Here is a 20,939-nt window from a genome sequence, read left to right as displayed (position 1 = left end):
GAAAAATAAAGAATTAACAACTGCATCTTGGGGTCAGGATAACTTTATTGTCAAATCACCTGTTACAGTACAAAAGGACTTTCCTCCCGATCATATAACTCTCATAATTCTGATCATTTAGAACAACAGCTCTAAAATAGTATGTCTACCGCAACCCAACAATACATTCAGAAGGCTATGGACAAAATGACACCAGAGCCTCTTGTCTAATATAATAATGGCTTCAACACTCTTTGAACTAATATTCAAACAGATGATACATGTTCTTTGATAGACCTGCAACGAATAGTCTAACAATGAAAAAAAACAAAAAAAAAACAGGCTCATATATAGACAGTTCAGCTCAATAATAATTAAATACCTAACAACTAATGATAAAACAAACAGCAAATACAGTAACACTCGAGTGGCTTTCAGTTGAAGTGTGGAATGTGCCTGTCTTTTCATCGGTGTTTGGAAATGTTGCTTTTAAACAGTGGAGCTATTCTAAATCCCACTAAAATGATGCATTAACAAATAAAACCATTAAAAATATGACACCCCAAATATGACATAAATATGGTACACTCATAGTGCAACTAGTTCCATCAACAGCAATGGGAAACTATTACAACTACAGGAATAGGGATAAAACTTATAGGCCGGTATTTCATACCATTGATAATCTATATTCAAATAAATATATATATATGCTCAGTGAGGCTTTGCAAGGTCCCATGATTGATTTCCATTATCTCATCCGTACTGGCTTCGTCTGCTCATCATCTGCGCTCTGCCGTCATCTCTTGGTTTCGGTCTACTCTCATCCCTCACTGTGCTTTGCTCCGCTCTCTCTCACGGTCAGCCACGTCGATAGCAGCCATGTTGTGGGAGGCGGTGATGAGGTGCAGGAGACTTATGCCAGACTTCAGCAGACAGACCACGCCGCAAACTCCCAGCAGCCATTGCAGCCACACTGGACAGAAAGAGAGAGAGACGTCATTCAAAAACATGTGATGCAAGCGATTTTTCAGTAAAATGTCATCTGTGTCCTTCAACATTGCTGTAGTGTGTACATATGAATTCAACACCACTTCAATTAATACAACTGGCAAAAGGAAAGAGGGACAACAGTGAAATCATGAAGCAAGACAGTCAGAAAGAGCCTGCCGAGACTCACCCTGCGGCTCCTCGATGTAGTACATTATGTAAAGCAGACAGTAGAACAGTTCATTCCCCATACACATGAAAAACAGCACCGGCTGTGGAAAAACACTGATGTCAGGACAGCCAGTACATGTGAACGTCTTCACTAGATATGCATACTTTAAGAACAACTAATTAGGCTTTTGATGGAAGTTCCTGTCTTCCTGACTGTGTGAATGAATAGTGTGAGTGAGCATGTTACCCTGGATGTGTAGTAGAGTCGTAAGATGGGGTTGCCAGAGAGGTCAATGGTCTTGTGACTGGTGGCTCCCTTCATCATGGAACTGGATAAAAAAAAAGACACACCCATATTACTAACACGATTTATGTAGGTCACAGAGGCACTTAAATTAAATGCAATATATTTTAAAGGTGCACTATGTAAACAAAAATTCAGTAAAATATCCAAAAAACAGTTATATATTTTGTTTAGTTGAGTACTAACAATATCCCAAATGTTTCCAATAATTTGTAAAAAAGTGAGATATTGCCATTTTAACCAAGGAACCGGGACGTGTGAGGGAGTCGCCTGTCAATGGCGTCATATCTGCGTTCCCTCGGTTTCCGGTTTTATTTTTGCAGAAACGCTTTACTCTCACTGCAGTGTGCAACAAGTGTCATAGCAGCCGCCGAACTAACAACTTCATTCTCAACACACTCAGATGTATCTAATATGATAAACAGAGCGGCGTTGCCTCATACTCATGACCGGAAAAGCGGAAGTGGCGCTGGCAACTGTGGCATAATAAAAGTCCCGCTGCTCGTGAGGCGTGTTGCGCTCTTCTTATTAACAATCACTCCAGCGGCCTTGCTCAGCTCCCACAACACTCGGTCCTGTTCCGCTTCATACTACAGTAACGTTAATAATCACATCCGTGAACGTGATTTCTTATCCTGATTCTTTTCCACCGGCTGTGAGGTGAAGACCACATGTCCCAATATTCTGCGCTCAAACGTGGCGTCATCAAACTGCGCCTTTTTTTTTACCAAGCAACCTCTAGCAGACGGAAAAGTTACATAGTGCACCTTTAAATAATATTCTAGATTCTGGATTCTAGGGGTTTGTGGAGATCCATGAAGGTTTTTTGTTTTTGACTATTTGCATCTACATTCATATTCTAATATTCTGAAATGCATTACATAATCTATACGTGTTAGTTATTGATTTTGATAATTAAAATAAAATCATTCTTTCTTTTGATTAAGGTCAAAAAAGAAAACATTTACATGGATGAATCATTCACAGTCAGTAAGATCATTTAAATGCATTTACAAAATAGAGAAGACTTTAACAATGATTTATGCAGGTACATTTACTATAAAATGCAAAAAATAAATAAATAAAACAATTCTAATGGTCAGTGGAGATCCATTTGGTACTCTTAAGAGAAGATAGATAATGTATATCATTTCTGACTATTTGAACGAATTTATCCAATATTCTGATATTGGCGTGTATGCATTTTTCAATCTAATAAATTACTTAAAGGTAACATTCATCTTCAGTGCTGGGAAGATGAATGTGTATTTAAACTGGGTCATTTATGTAGTAGAAATGAGAAATTATTTTTCAATTTGGTGCCTTCTAGACTGAGAAAAGACAGAACATTTATTTTTGTCTCATGTGGATGAAAGACAATAACTCCCAGAATAAACTTGCTTCGCTGCTCTGCTCAACAAGGCCACTCCCAAAGCCAGGGCTACTGGTTATCACTTGCCCACCATTGCACCACCCCCACCGTTGTTTTGATTTTCAAAGGAATAAAGTAATTTAGTTCAGTTAGAGAATAAACACTACTATTAAAAACTGAACGCGTCTTTTCAATAAAGTGTGAGTGAGCCGAACGAAAGTCACGTCACGGACACAACAGGGGTCAGATTTCATTCATCACGAGAGCGAAGAGCTGAGGTAAGCGCGGCAGTCATTCTCAGCACGTGTCCAGATCATGCCTATGGAAGCTTAACTTTCATAGGAATTCATTGAAAAGTTGAATATACTACCGGGTTTCTACTGATACAAAGCTTAATGCTAATCACTGAAGTAACCCTTTAGTTACTTAATACCGGTATGTAATTTTCGCAGCTAGAGGTCGCTTATTCAAAACAAAGTTGTAGCTTAATGACTTGATTTCGCAGAATCATGGGAGTACAATACATTAGATCATCCAGCAAATTCATGGATTTATCAACGTTACTGTAGTATGAAGCAAAGTGGGGCTGAGAGCCGTTGGAGCGCAACCAGGCCGCTGGAGTAACTACTAATGAGAGACAAGTGGCACACACGGCTCGAGAGCAACAGAGCTTATTTTATGCTGCTGACGACCGCTTCCGCTTCTTCCACTCATGTGTATATGGGGTAACGCAGCGCTGTTTTATTATATTAGATGCATTCGAGAGTGTTGAAAGTTATGTTATAATGCTACTCTGTGTGTTCACTCGCCGGCTACTTTTTTAAACACTTGTTACACACTTGCAGTAAGCTAGATCGATATAAGCCGTGGTAAAACATGGCACTCATGGTAAATCAAGAAAACAAGATTTAAACAATAAAAATTAGTTTTCTGTCGATGAATGTATCCAAAGAGTTGCTCATCTGTCTAATAAAACACATAATATACTAAAGCATTTTTGTTGTTTCCATGGTTTCTACAAAATAAATAGAAATCGGAAATCGAGGGTAACACGGGTATGATGTCATTAGCCGCGTTTTCATTACCCTTCAAATTGCACAAAGTAAAATTGCGAATCGAAAATACGACCAATGGAAATGCGTCAATTTCGCAAAAAACTCCCATATATAAATCGCAAAAAAAAATGTTTACGATCGCATGGTGATTTTTCCAGGCAATTTGAAAAAGGACATTTTTGTACAACTGCAAATTCTTCCAATAAATGTGAGAGATATATTTATTATACAATAAAACTGCCATTGTTTGTTAGTAGTATTATATTAATAATGGGGGCGCATTTCATTTGCCAATTTCACTGGCATGAAAGCAGATAGCAAATAAGCAATTAGACAGTGTAGCGTGCGTCAGAGAGCTCTGTGCGGGGGTTGCACAAGCAATCAGTGCCAGTCTAGACAAAATGACTATAGCCTATGCCAGGATCTGCCTCTGATGAATGGCGTGTACCAGTTTGGGGTGAGATAATCTGTAAACATAAATAACTAGGACTCCAAGTACAGTCTTGAATCAACTGCTTTATGCATGCATATATCAGGTGGTGTTATTGGCCGCATACACACTGTAAAGTTTCAGGAGTGACAACCACGCTTAAATACAGGAGGTAATCCCCTAAATGATTGTTTTGTGTGTGTGTACGGAACTATATATATATATATATATATATATAGAAAGACGGTGCATTCGTATTACTATGAATGGGAGAAAGTGCAACGTGCAAAATGGCAGAATCAGTCCCACTTTCTAAATAAGAGCCAATCGGCGATTGGTAAAGTCATCGCTTCCTATAGAAACAGTCAGTGCCCTGAGATGCGCGCTTATGACTGCGCATGTACATTAGCTTGGTCCAGCCTGAAAATGCAGTTTTTTGTTATGATTCGAGCATTTAAAAACCACATTTATAAAAATACATTTGTTGTCAGATTTCATTGGTGATTTCAAAAAAGAAATTTAATCGTAAGCTTGGCGAACATTTTTGGAGAATTAGATGTTTAAAGAGATGGGAGCTGCACTTGCATGTCTGAGAGGAGTTTCAAAGATGGCTGCTGAGTGAAATGACTCGTTTTAAAGGGACTTTGACGGAACACAACTCACTCCCAAATTAGCAATGATTGACACATTGGTAACCATAGCAACGTCCTGGTTTCTAACGCATTTGGTATATACTATGTTTGACCAAAATAATATTACAGCTATTAAAGACTTTAACCAACCAGACTTTAATTTGAACCAAACCACCGTTGCCAGAGGCGGTGTTTTATTTACGTTTGAAGGCTGCTTTGCAGAGCGTTCTCTTGAAGTGTTGCCATGTCCTCTTTGTAGTAAGTTAGCTCAAAGGGGATATATTAATAATTAAAGCTGCAAGCAGCGATGAAAGGGCTCTCGCACCCGTTTCACCGCCACCCGGTGGCTTTAGGAAAACAGAGCTGCTGGGCAATATGCATTTAAGTATAGGAGGACTGCGTCAGTCATTTGTATTTGCCACACTTCCTGCTACCAGCTGGTGGTGCTATGACTATAGCTAAATTTCGGTGAGTAGATGTCTTCAGGCAAGGGCACTCATCAAACATGTGAAGTTTGAGGCAGACAGTTGAGTTACAACAATTTCCTGTTTCATGGTGATAATAGCATGCTTTAGCACTCAGCTAAGTGTTAAAATCACAGTGTTAAACACATCACTTTCTGTTGCTAGTGGGTGGCTCTATTGCTATAACGGAATATTGCCATGTAGATGTCTTTAGGCCAGGTCTCTTATTCAACATGTGAAGTTTGGGGCAGATCGGACATAGAACGCCTGAGTTACAGCAAGTTCCTGCTTGTTTAGATTAGACTGACCAAATATGATGTTTATTTGATAAAATCTCTAGGAGGAGTTTGTTCAAGTAAGTCTGGAAATAACAAAAACTGCAAACATTTTGCAGAGAAAATTCTAAATATCTCACTTTCTGTTGAGTTGTCAGATTTTGCTTCCAGGGACTTTTTTGTAGGTATTGGGCTGTTACATGTGTCTACTGAATTTCATTCTTGTATGAGAAACTTAATGCAAACTGCACTTAATTTTGATTTTGTAGGTGGCGCTATCGAGCCCTTTTGAGGCCGCGTGTCAGTCGTCAGTAAAAAGAGAGAGGATTTGTGCATCTTTCTTTAAGGGCTGGAAGAAGTCACACCTCTTAGAGTTGTAAACCCAGCCTGATCTGCCAGCGATTTGATTTCGCCCTGCAGCTAAGGCTGGAAACCTGTACATTCATTTCTACTGCTTCTGTCAAACTTTTGCGGGAACCAATCACAGACTGGCTTATCCACCTGGCACGTTATTGGCAGGTTTATCACGATGACGAACCGATGGATTGATGCCCGTTGATCACGCCTCTTGTGGTCTGATTGTTTGAAGGACTATCCAATTGCGTACAGAGTCATTTGAATTATGCTCGTTTATCACACCTTTTGTGCAGTAAAAAATAAAGAGCAGACTCCCCAGACCAATGTCCAATCTTAAATTTAGCTTAGTCTGGTGATATCCAGACAAAGGGCTGTCTTGACCAATGAGAAAGGCCAAATCTTCCAAGCGGGAAGATTCCTCTGTTGCAGATTTTATGGCTCTTTGTTTCAAGTGTGCTCATTTGCATGTGCAGCCGGATTGGTTGCCAATGAAGAAACTATTGAAGATTCGTGTAATACTAATATGTTGCGTTGCGTAGCTATCGACACATCATATACACGATCATTTTAATCTTCAAAGTACAAATTTATAGAGCCCAAACATGGTATAGGTGAGGTTACATCAAACGTTGGTTCTAGCATAGAATATGCATAAAACAAAAATACCACACAACAACACTACCTGAGACAGTACTAATCATACACACAATGTCCTGGGGTGCATGTTCCTTTATAGATCAATTTTTCTATAAATTAATGAAGGAAAGTCCATGGTAACTGAGGCCCTTCTTAGTGGTATTTTGGGGAGATGGTTTTAAAGATTATTTGTTAAATTTAAAAAATAATTGTGTCTGATTTGTCTCAGTCGTTACATCTTATTATAAGCATTTTTGACCTTGTTGTTTGGGCCTGGCTTAAAGCAATCCAGTTTATTATGGAATTAATAATAATTATTAATATAAATAATAAACTGCAGATTGTTTTGATCTTATTTCCAATATAAAGCATTTGAATTTATTTAGGTTTATTATGGGCTTGTTCTTCAATATGAATGAGTCAAGGCTCGTACCTCTTTCCCTGTGGTTTTCTGGCATCGCGCATACAGAAGACAGACACATCTCTGATGCACATGTAAGCACATCAAATAGTTGTTCAGTTTGGTTCTGTACCCATTGTGTAGAATTCGGTAAATGCGGTTTTCATTCCCTTAAATGACTGAACTGTGTGTGTGTGTGTGTACAGAACAGAATTAACCACTAAAATGTGAATTGACAAATTAATTTAGCTGTGTGTGTGCGCGCATGATCATAGAGTCTGCAGGAATAATGTAGGCTAATTTTGTAAGCCAATACGGATGTTAGCACCACCCTGGTTCCCTCAACAAAACAGGATTTTTTTTCCATTGATTTTTGGATAATTGCAATAATTGTGTAAAATAAGCTCTGTGTCCAACAAAAGTTTATGATTCTTACACATTTTCATCATCATGATAATCTTTACAAATTAACACATTTTATTTTATTTTTAAGCCTAAATACAATCGCCAGAAGTAAAAAGCTAACGTATAGCTATAAACAAACTACAAGACAACTTCAATGTCACCATTAAATGTCCGACAACTCTCAGTTTTAATTTATAATCTACAAGCTGAAAAGTTTGAGTTAGAAAAGTTTGAAAGAACGTGATTATAAACACAACAAGGCTGTAAAAGCCGACTATTACCCCCAATTTCCACCGGCTGCGTTACGGCTCCGTCACGGCGGCGGAGTCAATAGGTTTCCATTAAAGTCAATGAGTGTATTTCCACTGAATGCGTTACAGCTGCGTTCCGACTCCGGCGATCCGCAGCCCTCCGCATCAAATACGCAGAGCTTCTATTTTTGCCGGATGCCGGAGCGCTCCGCAGCACTACAGGGCAGAGTACGCAGGACAGGAAGTCGAGTGACAAAACAGAACAGCCAGAAACAAAATAAAAGATCCGTTTAATTTTCAAAATAAAATACACCGCGCTCATTTTTCCCTACACTACACCTTGAAAACGTCATAATGGGTGGAGACAGGCTTGTTTTAACCCCTTTGACACGATGGATGAAGAAATGCTGATTATTGAGGTACAGAATCAACCCATCATCTATGACCCCTCACATCCTTTTTATAAGGACAACATTAAAAAGGATGCGGCGTGGAAAACTATAGCAGAAGTGATTGGTGTGGATGGTAAGTCACTATTTTTGTCCAAGAAATAAAGAAAGAAAGCAAATAGCTAGTTATGTACTCGTAATGAGGAGTTATATAGCTATACAGGTTAAATATCGCGCGATCACACCAGAATTCGCGAGATTACATGGGGCCTCGTGACGTCAGCTGTCAGTCATGACCGCAGCCGTTCCGCAACAAATCCGGACCTGGTGGGTATTGACGGACGACGGAACACGGAGCTGTCACGCAGCGGAGCCGTTCCGCAGCCGTAACGCAGCTGGTGGAAATTGGGGGTTAAGTAGATGCATTTTCCTGTTCAGCAACATTTAAAAGGTGCACTATGTAAAATTTAGGAGGATCTATTGACAGAAATGCAATATAATATACATAACTATGTTTTCAGTGGTGTATAATGACCTTACATAATGAATTATGTTTTTATTACCTTAGAATGAGCCATTTCTAGCTACACACACACACACCGCTGGTCCCCTTACAGTGAAGTCACCATTTTGCTTCGTCATGTTTCTACAGTAGCCCTAAATGGACAAACTGCTCTATAGAGCTCTAGCTACTTTCTACTGTCTCCGACGATGACATCTTTGTTCTGTCTCGGCCACCATAGCTTCTCTATGTGCTTTCGAAAGGGAGGGGTGAGCGGTGGGCGGTTGCAATTTGCAATCTCACTGCTAGATGGCGCTACAATTTACATACTGCACCTTTAACGTCCCCGACAACCTCTGTAGCCCCAATGAGCAATTTGTTAGCAACTGCACTTTTCACGACATGTAAAAGCTTTTTTTTTAAATCACGTGTGGGGTATTACTGTTTTTTATGTCGTATAAAACGTGAAAATATCTTGAGCTTGTGTAAACCACAGAGTTTATTTCAAGCAAAACACATTAACCTTGGGACAATGGAACCAGAAGTTCAAAAATGCATACTTTTTTAGGACTCATGCCTGCAGCTAGCCTGACGGTGTTTCGACCGCAGGAACCGGGGTCTAAATAAAGTTCCGGGTAAAGATTTCCCCCTCAAAACGGCCCTGCTCGCAAGGTAGTACTTTTTCAAAGTTCAGGAACTTCCAGGGGTGTGACTTGGGCGCTAAACATGCTGATTGGTTGAGCTCACGCAGCATTTTATTTCAACTGAAAGTCTGTTGCGGACGGTGCGCGCAGTAAAAGTTGTTTGCTATTCAAATCAACAATGGAGTTTAAAAAATACGACCGATGTACCGACGACGAGGTTCAGGCTTTATTAAGTGTATTTGCGGAGGATGAAATCCAGTGGGCTCTGGAAAGTTCCACGCAGTCCTACGTCACCGGACTAATCTTCACGGTACTTTAGACCGCTATGGAAACGCAGACAGCAGCAGGTCTGAGGGAAAGAGTTCCTGGGACAAATTGTTCTGGGTAATTTCGGTGGAAACGGGGCTATACTCAGATTCTAGTCAGAATATGAGTCTGACACTGCTCCATTGGGATGGGGGCGTGTTTCAACCGAACCAGGAAAGAAAATGCCTCTGCACTCAATTGGATAGATCTACAACCAATCAGAGCAACGGAGTAAGTGACGCATGCTGAGCAACACATAGTTGTCAACAGAACTCAACTGCACGCACATTGGAAGAAGAAGATAAGTGTAAACGCTCTTTGCCAGTGTTGTAAAAAAGAATGGAAGGATACACGGAGTACTTACCAACACAATCATAATTTTTGAGAGAAATAGTGAAGGTGAATGCATATACGAACAAATTCACCGTTTAGGATTCGAATGAATTCAACCCAAGCGCTCTTTGGTGACATGGATGATTACGTTACTGTTGATCATCTGTCCATCATCGTATAAAGCCCACCCTGACTAGGGTTGGGAACCGAGAACCGGTTCTTATTCAGAACCGAAACTGATTTTTGAAAAATACCAGAACCGCGCGAAATTCCTATGTTTCGGTTCCGAAAACGGTTCTGGTGCAATGTGTGTGCGAAGCGCTGGAAGCGTATCCTTTCATAGCGAGTGACAGCCAGTGTTGCCAAGTCCGTGGTTTTCCCGCTTTCCACTGTTGCCGCGGGCTGTGTTTCATGTCCGCGGGTTGAAGCGATTGTGCAATTGTGCGGGTTTTGTTGTGAAAACCTGGCAACCCTGGCTCACCTCATCATGAATATTAATTACGTTGCCTGCCGCTTCCAGGAGTGCAGCAGTTCAGCACTGAAAGCCCTCGCGCTACACATTTACGGTTTTGCGTCAGATATTTTCTCGTTGACCACCAGCATGGCGAAGAGAAAGTCACAAGTATGGATTCATTTCCAAAGAATGAATGATAATGAAGCAAAATGTGAAAAGTTAATAACATGCAAAGGAGGCTGCACTAGCAATTTGACAAAACATTTGCTACAGCACAAAGTGCCTCAGGGCTTATACCAGATTTATAGTGTAAGGCATATATATATATATATATATATATATATATATGTATATGTATATATATATATATATGTATATGTATGTCAACCGTTGAGTCACCATGGTTTAGGTAAGCGTTTAGGCACAATTACCTTTGTAATGCTGAATTGCAATTTATTATTTACAAGTTCACTGAATAACTGAATTACTATTAAATTAATATACAACTAATTAATAAATATAACTAATAAATATAATTTATAACTTGGTTTTATTCAGAGACAGAGAGATAAAATGTAATAAGACAATTTCAGAGGTGTTCATTTGAAAAACAATGTGTTGCAAGAATGGCTTAATTAATACTGTAACATATGTACAGTACAGGACTTTTTTGACATTGCCAACCTGTAAATTAATTTTAGAGCAAGTAATAAACACAAAATGGATTGTTTGAGTTGCGTATTGTGCCTTTTTCCTTTACCACTATTTGTGTAATAATTTTAATGGAACCGGAATCGGAACCGGAATCGTTAGGCGGAACCGAAACCGGAACCGGAACCGGAAAATTTCTCACGATTCCCAACCCTAACCCTGACAATTGGATTGGTCAGAACAGCTCTGGTTCGAGCATAGTTGCTCAACAATGGATCAAGTCCAGATTGAACTTCCCGACCTCAAATGAAGTGGGCAGGGCTAAGTTCGGCTGGCATCCAGGCTAGCCTGCAGTACTTTATTGGACAAAAGATATGTTATTTCACACACCTGTGCAGGTGCAGCCAGTGGCTGGCCACGTCTAGACACATGCTGAGCTGAAACAGGAAAGTGTAGGATGGGTACAGCAGTGCCAGATTCACCAGCAAACACATGGTGGCACAACGGTCAGTCAACATGTCCAGCATGGCACCAAACTTTGTACCTAAGGGAAGAGGCAGGGATGGGTACAAAGACTGAGCCAAGCACAGAAAGAGGAATACATGTAGAACACAAAGCTGAAGATCACTACCTTGATTAAGAGCACGGGCTGCATGTCCATCGAAGGCATCCAACAGGGCACTCAGTAGGTAACAAAACACAGCCGGGCCCGGGCAGCAGGGCATCAAGAAGAAGGATACCAGTGCCAGTACAATACGGGCATATCCTATTGAAAGCGTGGAAAAGATTTTTAAAAAAGCATATGAAAAGAGAGTGTACATGCTAACACGGGAACTACATATTAAAGTCGGCATGAAACGGAAGTGGCTATACTCTTTTCCTCCCTATTGTGATGTATAGTGAAACGGCTTCTCGAACTGTCTGTCTGTCTGTCTGTCTGTCTGTCTGTCTGTCTATCTCTTTCTTTCTTTCGGTCTCTATATCTATCTATCTCTATCTTTCTATTTGTCTCCATCTATCTATCTATCTATCTATCTATCTATCTATCTATCTATCTATCTATCTATCTATCTATCTATCTATCTATCTATCTATCTATCTATCTATCTATCTTCGAGAAAAAAAATGGGGTGGGATTTGTTGGGATCGTTGTGGTTTGCTATTGCTGTAATATAAAGTGACATCCCGCCATCGTGCAATAAAACATGTCACCAGAGAAGAGATGATGTCTGCAAGAGGGAGGGCAAGTTATATTGATTATTGATTTTGGGATGTGGACCTTGCACTCAAAAGTGGAGGCAGATATGCAAGTTTGAAGGGGCAGAGTTTAAAGTGCACGGATTAAATGGTTCACAATAAGATCTTCAACATGCATGTATAAAATAGGGTGAATTTGTATTGTATGCCGACTATAAATCTTTTATATTACATTGACAGTATTAGTGGGTGGATGTGCTGTTATAAACGAGCTTCACTCTAGTCTTAATGGATTACAGTGACAGCATAGCATCATGTCAAACATCCGCAGGAAGTCAAAACAACCGCTGTAAAACAACAATCATGCAGGCTGGACGCTAGTACAGTCGTTCAGACTCTACGCATCTTTAAACAAAACTGTGACCTCTATATAACGTTACACTTGTTTTTAACGAATAACTATTATTTGTCAGGCAGCCGCCGTTAAATGTGCGCAGGACTCTGCCGCGTGCTGACGATCCGCTTTCGATAACTCGCTCGTTTGACTCACCGATCAAATTCGGGACGAACATGAAGATATTTTCTTCGGCCATGGTAACGAGCGTTTCAATTTGGACGGAGCTCCCTGAAATGTCTCTCCTATGTTTCTATTTCCCTCCCTCTTCTGTATCTGAGCGTGGCGCTTGACGTCATGTTTCCTGTACGCGCGCACGCCGTCAAAGGAATCCTCCCCTTTAATTGGCACGCGCTCTATCCTCGATGTCACCAAAAGCATCACGTGCCACAGCTGACCCCAAATCAGCTGTGTGTCTGTCTATCCATACAAAGTGCACTACCGGTATTTTGAGTCTTGGCTATTAACAGAGTTGCTGCCGAAATATAATCATATTAGGGACAATGTACAGTCAGTCGGTAATTTTGTACAAAATATGGAGGGAGAAAAGCCTAAATAAGTCAGGATATGGAGCACTTCTTTATAGAAATATGGGATTTATTTCGCTTTAAAATATCCCCAGTACTATCACTCAATTATGTGACCAATTACAATCAAGTAAAGTCTACACGTAATCCAATGCTGCTTTATTACTAAATGTCAGTCATTGTTTAATTTGACAAAATATAGTTTATGCTTACTAAAAAGGACACACTAGAAACACGTTCTTACTGTTTTCACATAAAAGGCACTCTGCAATGTTCTGGAAAGGCTAGATTTGTCACTAAAAATAAAACCATAACCACTACAGAACAGAGTGTACATGCTAAAAAAAAAAAAGGTCATTCTTACACTGTTAGGCACATCTCCAGACTCTTAAGACATCTGCTGAAGAATTTCTAACCTGAAAATTATCTTGTACTAACTGTATCTGTTGTTTAGCTATTTTTAGATGAAAATCTAATCGCAATGCCCTTTAGAGAAGAACACAGCAGAAGAAAAATACACAGAATACACCGCAAAATATCCCATCAATTTTCTGACTAGGACTAAAAATAGCCAGACACCAGAACAAACATGTGCTTTTCATAAGCAACCAGTAATTTCCACCTAGTATGGCCTCTGTCTCTATGGAAACGGTCTTTTTTTCTACCTTCAGCATCACCAGGGTGTCGGTGCATGGCAGATGCAGGCTAGAAAACAAATGTATGGTCCGACAGATCACACAGGAAAGGTCATTTTGTTTGTATCCTTTTTAATGACTTGTTAATCATTTTCTGTACAAGTTCTATAGCCCATGTGTTAAAGAGTTCTCCTGTAATCATTTCACCTGAATGTAGTTTGGCCTTTTTTCTGAGCTCCCTGAACAACCATGCTCTCCTTCAGCCTTTCACACATTACAATTTTGCAATACATTTCAGCGCAGGCTACACACACTTTTCCACACATCTGCAAGCGCAGTTGTCTTTGCACCCTTATAGCTCCAGTCCTTCAAACACTGCAGGATGATGACAGTAATTTCATATATTTACCTCAAGTTTCTACCACCAGATACTGAAACACCCCCTAAAAGAGGATACACTAATAAGAATCCAGCATGTGTTGCTGTAAACACATTACATGATAGCCCAGAGTTACAGATGGGCTGAGGATTTGTTTTCTCCTCTTCTGTCCATAGATGTTAGTAACCAAGCAAGGAAGGACATAAGGGAATGTGGTGATGGGCAGGGGGGCAATGTGAAGGGAACACTGAGAACGGAGCGAGAAGTGATTGGCCAGGCACAGGGAAGTGAGGTACTGCACGTCTCCTTGGTTCAGGAGGCCGAGGGAGAATCCGAGTCCGAGTGAACGCTGGTGTCTAAAGAGAGCTGGCAGTGTGGGAGCACAAAAGATTTCGTGTTTTTTTCCGAAAGGAAAAAAATTATAACATCACTGGCAAAATCAGGCTTCATCTTTCACTACGTTCTTATGGGTATGCTGGAGATTTTGGTTGTCAATGTAAACAGCTTGTGTCCGTTTTTGTACATACACATTTTGTATGCAAAAACAAAAGTAATGCATTCCAGAAAATAAGATGGAGGGAGAAAAGCCTGCTGGGTCAGAGGGGGGTGGGGGGTGTTTGAGACACTTTACAGTCGCCTAGAAATGTTCTATACAGCTAAAATCTCTTAAAATGTTCTGTACAAGTTTAATACTGGCTCTAAAATACTAATCTCCTGACAACGCACTGCACAACAGACTCCTACCCTGAGATGTAACAAGGAATGCTGGGATAGGTAGTCCTTTTTTATTTTTTAATCTAAAACGAGACTCAAAATGCTCACTATGACACTGCCAACATTTCCCACCTAGTGGTAAGCATTGATTTAACAAAAAAAAAGGTATTTCAAAAAAAGAAAAGGAAAACATTGTAAAAAGAAAAATTAGTGTACAACACAAATATTACAGCGGCAGTAGTAGGTGTAGTAATAATGACAGTATCTATTTTTTTTTATGTCCCACTTTCCAATTCACATAGCAAAATTATTATTACCCTAATTAAGAGTTAGTGCTTGTATATACACACACGTTGTATAAGTACAATATAGATCAAAAGTGTTGAACGGGAAACAATCGGACGACTTTCCCTGTCAAACCTTCCACAGGAGATGTATTATACACATATATACTCAAAGTCATATAAACGTCTATTGTGTATGTTTGTATACAAATGGTCCCTGTACATCAGTCTCATGCACAGAAACTTGTAACCCAGCTCTCTCTTATTGACATGTACATCATATTTACACAGTGTGCATTTATAGAGTCAAGGAGATGGCTTATTCACCCAGCCAGGTTCAATCTCTTTGTTAAAGTAATCTTATCACACCTATGCTAAAAACAGACACTGAATTACAGCCCAGTTTAAACCAAATGCAACTTAAATGGCAGCTTGCCCTTATAAGGACAGTGGGCGGAGTTGCTTTAGGTCAGCTGAGCCTCTAGATGGCAGTATGACATGTGGCATTGTTCACGAAAATAAACAAAAGAATACAGAATACAAAAAATCATTACAAAATAAAACAAAAAACTGCCTCCCGTCCTTGACTCGAATACAAATGTACAGTTTAAAACCCACCACTGATAGATGTTCTTTTAGTATTGTTTTAGTACTATCTACATAATTACACAAAAAATCAGTTTTATCACCCCTTTAGTTCCTCAGTTTACGCATCGTCTCCATGCAACACGTTTCTGCACATGCTACAGCACCTTCTATTGCATTCGACTCGCTCGCTCTGCTCCCGTTAGCAGTAAAATCCAAAAGTAGGACTCATCCTCTGGAGGCTCAAACTCAAGAGAATTCTTCCATTATTCACTCACCCTTCATGTCATTTCAAACCTGTATTTTGCCATTTATCTGCAAAACACAAATGAATATTAGAAAGAGCTTAAAGAGGTAGTTCACCTAAAAATTTTAATTCTGTCATGTCAGTCCTGACTTTTTTTCTTTCTTGAAGAACGTTTGTTAACAGACTTTCTACGTATGGACATTAACACTTAGACATTTATCAAAATATCTTCTATTATGTTCCACAGAAGAAAGAAAGTCATACAGGTTTGAAGCGACATGCAAGTGAGTTTTCATTTTTGGGGTAAACTTTCTCTTTAAAGCAGCTTTTTTCCATATAATGCTGAACTACATTTGGTTCTGACGCATGAAAATCCAATTTGATCAGCTCAAAGAAAGCATTCAAATGGATTCAGAAGACTCTGAAATTCTGGGAACTCTTGTTGCATAGAAAAGTGCTGCTTAAAGATCCTCCAAAAATCCTCTTGTGTTTTATGAAGAGAAAAAAAAAGCTTTTTAGAGTTTTGTAACAACATGAGAGAGAGTAAATAATGATAGATTTTTCACTTTTGGCAAACTATTCTTTTAAAAAATAAAACCCTTGAATTGAATTGCACTAAATGAATTCAGCTTAATATGATCCAGGTCTAAACATAAAATAATATCTGTAAAAAATTCAAATCTTAAATCTTTAGACGTGCAAGAAAATACCTGGACATGAAAGAGCAGAATTCAATGGGTCTGTCTGACCATTTAAAAATAAAATAAAACTAGGACTAGTCGAGGATGAGCCCAATCTACAGCATTGGCACCACGTCATTTTCCTCCTTTCCCTCCCACACACTTCAACAGTATAGCTTTCTGCTCCTGTAACAGTACATCTCATCTTTTCTGTTCCCGATCTAAACCCTGAGCCCTCTCGAATCACTATCCCTTGGAAACCCTGAGATCTATCTTCTTGTAAGTAAAGGTGTGACCATCTAAACGCGGTTTCTCCTCCTCGCCTCCTAAACAAGCTACGTGAAGGGCTTTTCTCCCCTGCTAAAGCCCGCAAAATGTTCTGAACTTGCTGCCTGATTTTCTACGAGTAGGAGAGGTGGGATCCGTTGGAGATGTGCGACGTCACTGATGTACTCCGACTCAAACCTCCATCCCCACCCGACCCACCAGCACCTCCGCCTGAGGCGGTTCTCCGAAGAGGGCCTGGACTGTTTCTCAAAGCCATCAGGCTGGGGCCCCTCACAGCCAGGCTCTCGCCCCTTCCACCATAGCCACTCTGAGAGGAGGAAGAGGAGGAGGAGGATTGGGGAGAACATGAGGAAAGGGAGATGGGTGGAGGAGGAGGTGGTGGAGGGAGGAGCGCAAGGGATTGGGAAGAGGCATGGGAAGAAATGTGGTGCGAGTGGCCATGAGAGGAGGATGAAGAGGAGTGGTGACCACTTCCTCCTCCTCCTCCGCCGCCACCACCACCACCACCTCCCCACTCCCTCTCTCGGCTGTCGCGGTACAGGTGTGGCGTACTCTGGTGGTGGTAATGCTGCGGTATGTAGCGGAGGTGATGATGCGAAGACGACGACGACGATGCAGACGAGGCGGAGGAGCGAGAGCCTGGAAAACCACGGGCACCCATTCCATCTAAATCCCTCTCTCGATCTCTCTCCCGGCTGGAGATTTGCTCCCCTCGGCTGAACCCGGCCGTACTGTTCTGGCTTCGCCAGGAGGGTGGCGCCGCTGAGTTTTGGACGCCATGGCTCCACTGACTGCCTGAACGAGGCACAGGACGGGACGGCCAGCCCCCAGGGCCAGAGGAAGGAGGGTTGGGGTAACCCTGATTGTAAGCCTCAGCAGGGATTCCACTCAAAGCCATGTTACTGAAGCCCAGACGCATGCTCTCCGAGTCAAAGGACTCGATTTCTCGAGCTTGGTGCTCGAGCAGAGCCCGGATTCGCTCAGAACGCTCGTTCTGCAGAGACAACATCTCCTCCTCGATCTGAGAAAACAACAAAAGCGTGACAAACAGAGAAAAATTAGAATTGACATGGGATGCCTTTTGATGCATAGTACCATAGTGTCAGAAATTAATTCACCCTTCGCTGCAAGTTTGATTGACAGGCGATCTGACCAATCAAATAGTTGAATCTGCCGTTTTGTCCGACAAAACGTTGGTAGATTAACGTCGGTGAAACAACATTTCTTTTAGTGTTCATATCAAAAGTATCTTGCTTTGCTGTCTGCGTGTTGTCAGTGTCCTCTTTGCTCCGCTGTGTATTTTCTCTACGTGAGAACGTGTGTGGTGTGAGAGCGCCAGACTTTGCGAACGGTCAATTGTGAGTTGAGTTTCTGGTGTCTTTGCACTATTTGAATAAGGAGTTCAAATCAGTCACTTAAAAGGTCAATTTTTAGTTAGGATGCTTTTTTAGACGTCAATATGATACACATGTTTTTGCACTATTCACTATTCTAATGTTTTAAAAAAGCTGTGATGCCAAAGCTGTATTTTCAGCCTAATTTCTCCAGTCTTCAGTGTCACATGATCCATCAGAAATCACTCTAATATACTGATTTGGTGCTCAAGTAACATTTCTTATCACCTTGAAACTTTTTTCAGAATTATTTTATAGAATGTTCGAAACAGCATTTATTTGAAATAGGAATCTTTTGTTACATTATAAAATGTCTTCATAAGGTCAAATTTAATGCATCCTTCTTAAAAAGTTCTAACAGATCCCAAACTTTTGAAAGGTAGTGTAAATATTACAGCAGCTCATTAGGTTTTAGAACAGAGCCATCATAAACGATTAATTCACTAATATTCACTCCACTTCTCTCTCTCTCTCTCTCTCTCTCTCTCTCTCTCTCTCACCCTCTGCTCAAGGAGAGCTCTCCGTATAGACACTCTCTGCTCCAGGTCTTTGGCCTCCCTCTCGTGTTGTGTGTCTGTGTGCATCTTTATTTTGCTCTGATAGGCGTTTAGCAGCTCCAATTCCTGCTGCAGCTGCATGCGCAGGGCCCGGTACTCGTCCTCCTGTGTCTCATCTAATCGCAACTGTTGTGAAAACAAAAAGGTGCGATATCAGTAGAGAAGCAGCCAATGAAGAGATTTGGGTCTAATAAGGTCCATTTAGGTCATAAGTAGGCAAACCTCACAAAACCAGTCAAGAACATTTGCTGTTATATTCCTCAAAGTCAATGTTCTTGTCCAGTTTTGTTGAGATTGCACCATGCATGTGAATGTATACATGCATTATTATGGTTACTGCACATCATTCAGAAAGTATGCACTAGTAAAAGAGAAACAAAAGCATTAAAAGATGGTCTCTCCTTGCCTTACTCACAGCCTGTGTGGACAGCATGTCTTTGATGGAATGGTCGTACTGTTCGGCCAAGATGGCCAGTTTACGCGTCTGCTCCTCTTTAAGTCTCTTCAGTACGGTTTTATGCTCTGATTTGGGGGTGGTCTCCAGCAGGTGGTTCCGCAGGGCTTTGTATTGCCGTGTCTGAATCTTACAGGTGTCTTGGAACTGACGTTTGATCTGGAGCTCTTTTGTCTGAAAGAACAAAAACAAAAAAAGAAACATATTTGATCACTCAAGTTAACATTCAAACAAACATCTCACATTCATCTGTTGAGTATGTGTACCTTCAGATACTTTGTTTTTGTCTTCAAATTTATCACATATTCGACCCTTACCTATTACCTATCTGATCCGGGGGGATATGAATGTTTTTTTTTACAGTCTTTACATAACGCTGCATCATTCTTGAGGCGCATTAAAGTGGCCGCTACGATGATATTGACAGGCAAGTGCGTCAGTACGTAGCCGGAATAAGAAATGATGGGCCTCGCTGGTGGGTAAGTTCAGCTCTTTAGAAATGTCCAGCGCCTTCAGCTGGATGACGGCTCTGGTTATGGGCAGCCCCTCATTTCTTTTTTCGGGCTACGTACTGATACACTTGCCTGTCAGTTTCCTCGAAGTGGACACTTTTAGGACAGTGGTAAGCTTTTCTTAGCATTTTTAAGTCTGTCTTTTTGGGCTCGTCATCTTCTAACATTACACTCTGTCGCACCACATTTCTTGGCTGCTTAAAGGATTAGTTCACCCAAAAATGAAAATTCTGTCATTAATTACTTACCCTCATGTCGTTCGACACCCGTAAGACCGCCGTTCATCAACCGCCGGACTCAAATGAAGATATTTTAGTTGAAATCCGATGGCTCAGAAAGGCCTCCATTGGCACAATATGCTTTACACACTCAAGACCCATAAAAGGTACTAAAGACGTCGTTACAAAGCCCATCTCACTACAGTGGTTCTACAATAATTTTATGAATCGACGAGAATAGTTTTTGTGCACAAAAAACCTCCTAAAAACGACTTATATAGTGATGACCGATTTCAAAATAATGCATCATGAAGCTTCGAAGCGTTATGAATCAGCGAGTCGAATCGATTCGGATCGCGTGTCAAACCGCCAAACTGCTGAAATCATGTGACTTTGGCGATTCAAACTGCTGAATCGACTCACTGATTCATAACGCTTCGAAGCTTCATGATGCATTGTTTTGAAATCGGTCATCACTATATAAGTCGTTATTTAGGTTTTTTTTGCGCACAAAAACTATTCTCGTCGCTTCATAAAGTTATTGTAGAACCACTGTAGTGAGATGGACCTTGTAACGACGTCTTTAGTATCTTTTAAGGGTCTTGAGAGTGAACCGTGCATTGTGCCAATGGAGGCCTTTCAGAGCCATCGGATTTCAACTAAAATATCTTCATTTGTCTTACGGGTGTCGCACAACATGAGGGTAAGTAATTAATGACAGAATTTTCATTTTTGGGTGAACTAACCCTTTAAAAGATCAGAAGGCCTTTATTAACCCCCTGGAGCCATGTGGAGCACTTTTATAATGGATGGATACACTTTTTTGGGCTTCAAATTTTATAAAGCTTGGAAATGCCAGGACATTTAATATAAC

General features: G+C 40.6%; 2 protein-coding genes across 3 annotated transcripts in view; both read right to left on the bottom strand.

Moving 5' to 3' along the window:
* Positions 1-29: 29 nt before the first annotated feature.
* On the bottom strand, positions 30-12,905 carry cdipt (CDP-diacylglycerol--inositol 3-phosphatidyltransferase (phosphatidylinositol synthase)). The gene is made up of 6 exons (XM_079822480.1): positions 12,748-12,905; positions 11,632-11,766; positions 11,391-11,544; positions 1,388-1,469; positions 1,160-1,241; positions 30-955 (listed from the first exon to the last, which is right to left on the bottom strand). The coding sequence occupies exons 1-6, from the start codon at positions 12,788-12,790 to the stop codon at positions 810-812; spliced, it is 642 nt and encodes a 213-aa protein (XP_079678606.1). The 5' UTR covers positions 12,791-12,905; the 3' UTR covers positions 30-809.
* Positions 12,906-13,872: 967 nt separating this feature from the next.
* taok2a (TAO kinase 2a) overlaps positions 13,873-20,939 on the bottom strand; it is a 37,739-nt gene continuing 30,672 nt past the window's right edge. The window contains exons 18-20 of one of the 2 annotated variants that reach the window (XM_079825171.1): positions 19,288-19,509; positions 18,825-19,007; positions 13,873-17,951 (exon numbers count right to left, since the gene is read on the bottom strand). In XM_079825171.1, the coding sequence (XP_079681297.1) occupies positions 17,043-17,951; positions 18,825-19,007; positions 19,288-19,509 (1,314 nt within the window). In that variant the 3' untranslated portion in view covers positions 13,873-17,042. The remainder of the gene's footprint in view (positions 17,952-18,824; positions 19,008-19,287; positions 19,510-20,939) is intronic. The other variant, XM_079825172.1, reaches the window with a different exon arrangement.

This window comes from Gobio gobio (genome assembly GCF_949357685.1).
Source record: "Gobio gobio genome assembly, chromosome: 1".
NCBI classification, from domain to species: domain Eukaryota; kingdom Metazoa; phylum Chordata; class Actinopteri; order Cypriniformes; family Gobionidae; genus Gobio; species Gobio gobio.
Note: the sequence above shows the minus strand (reverse complement) of the source record. Positions and strands in the feature narration are given on the sequence as shown.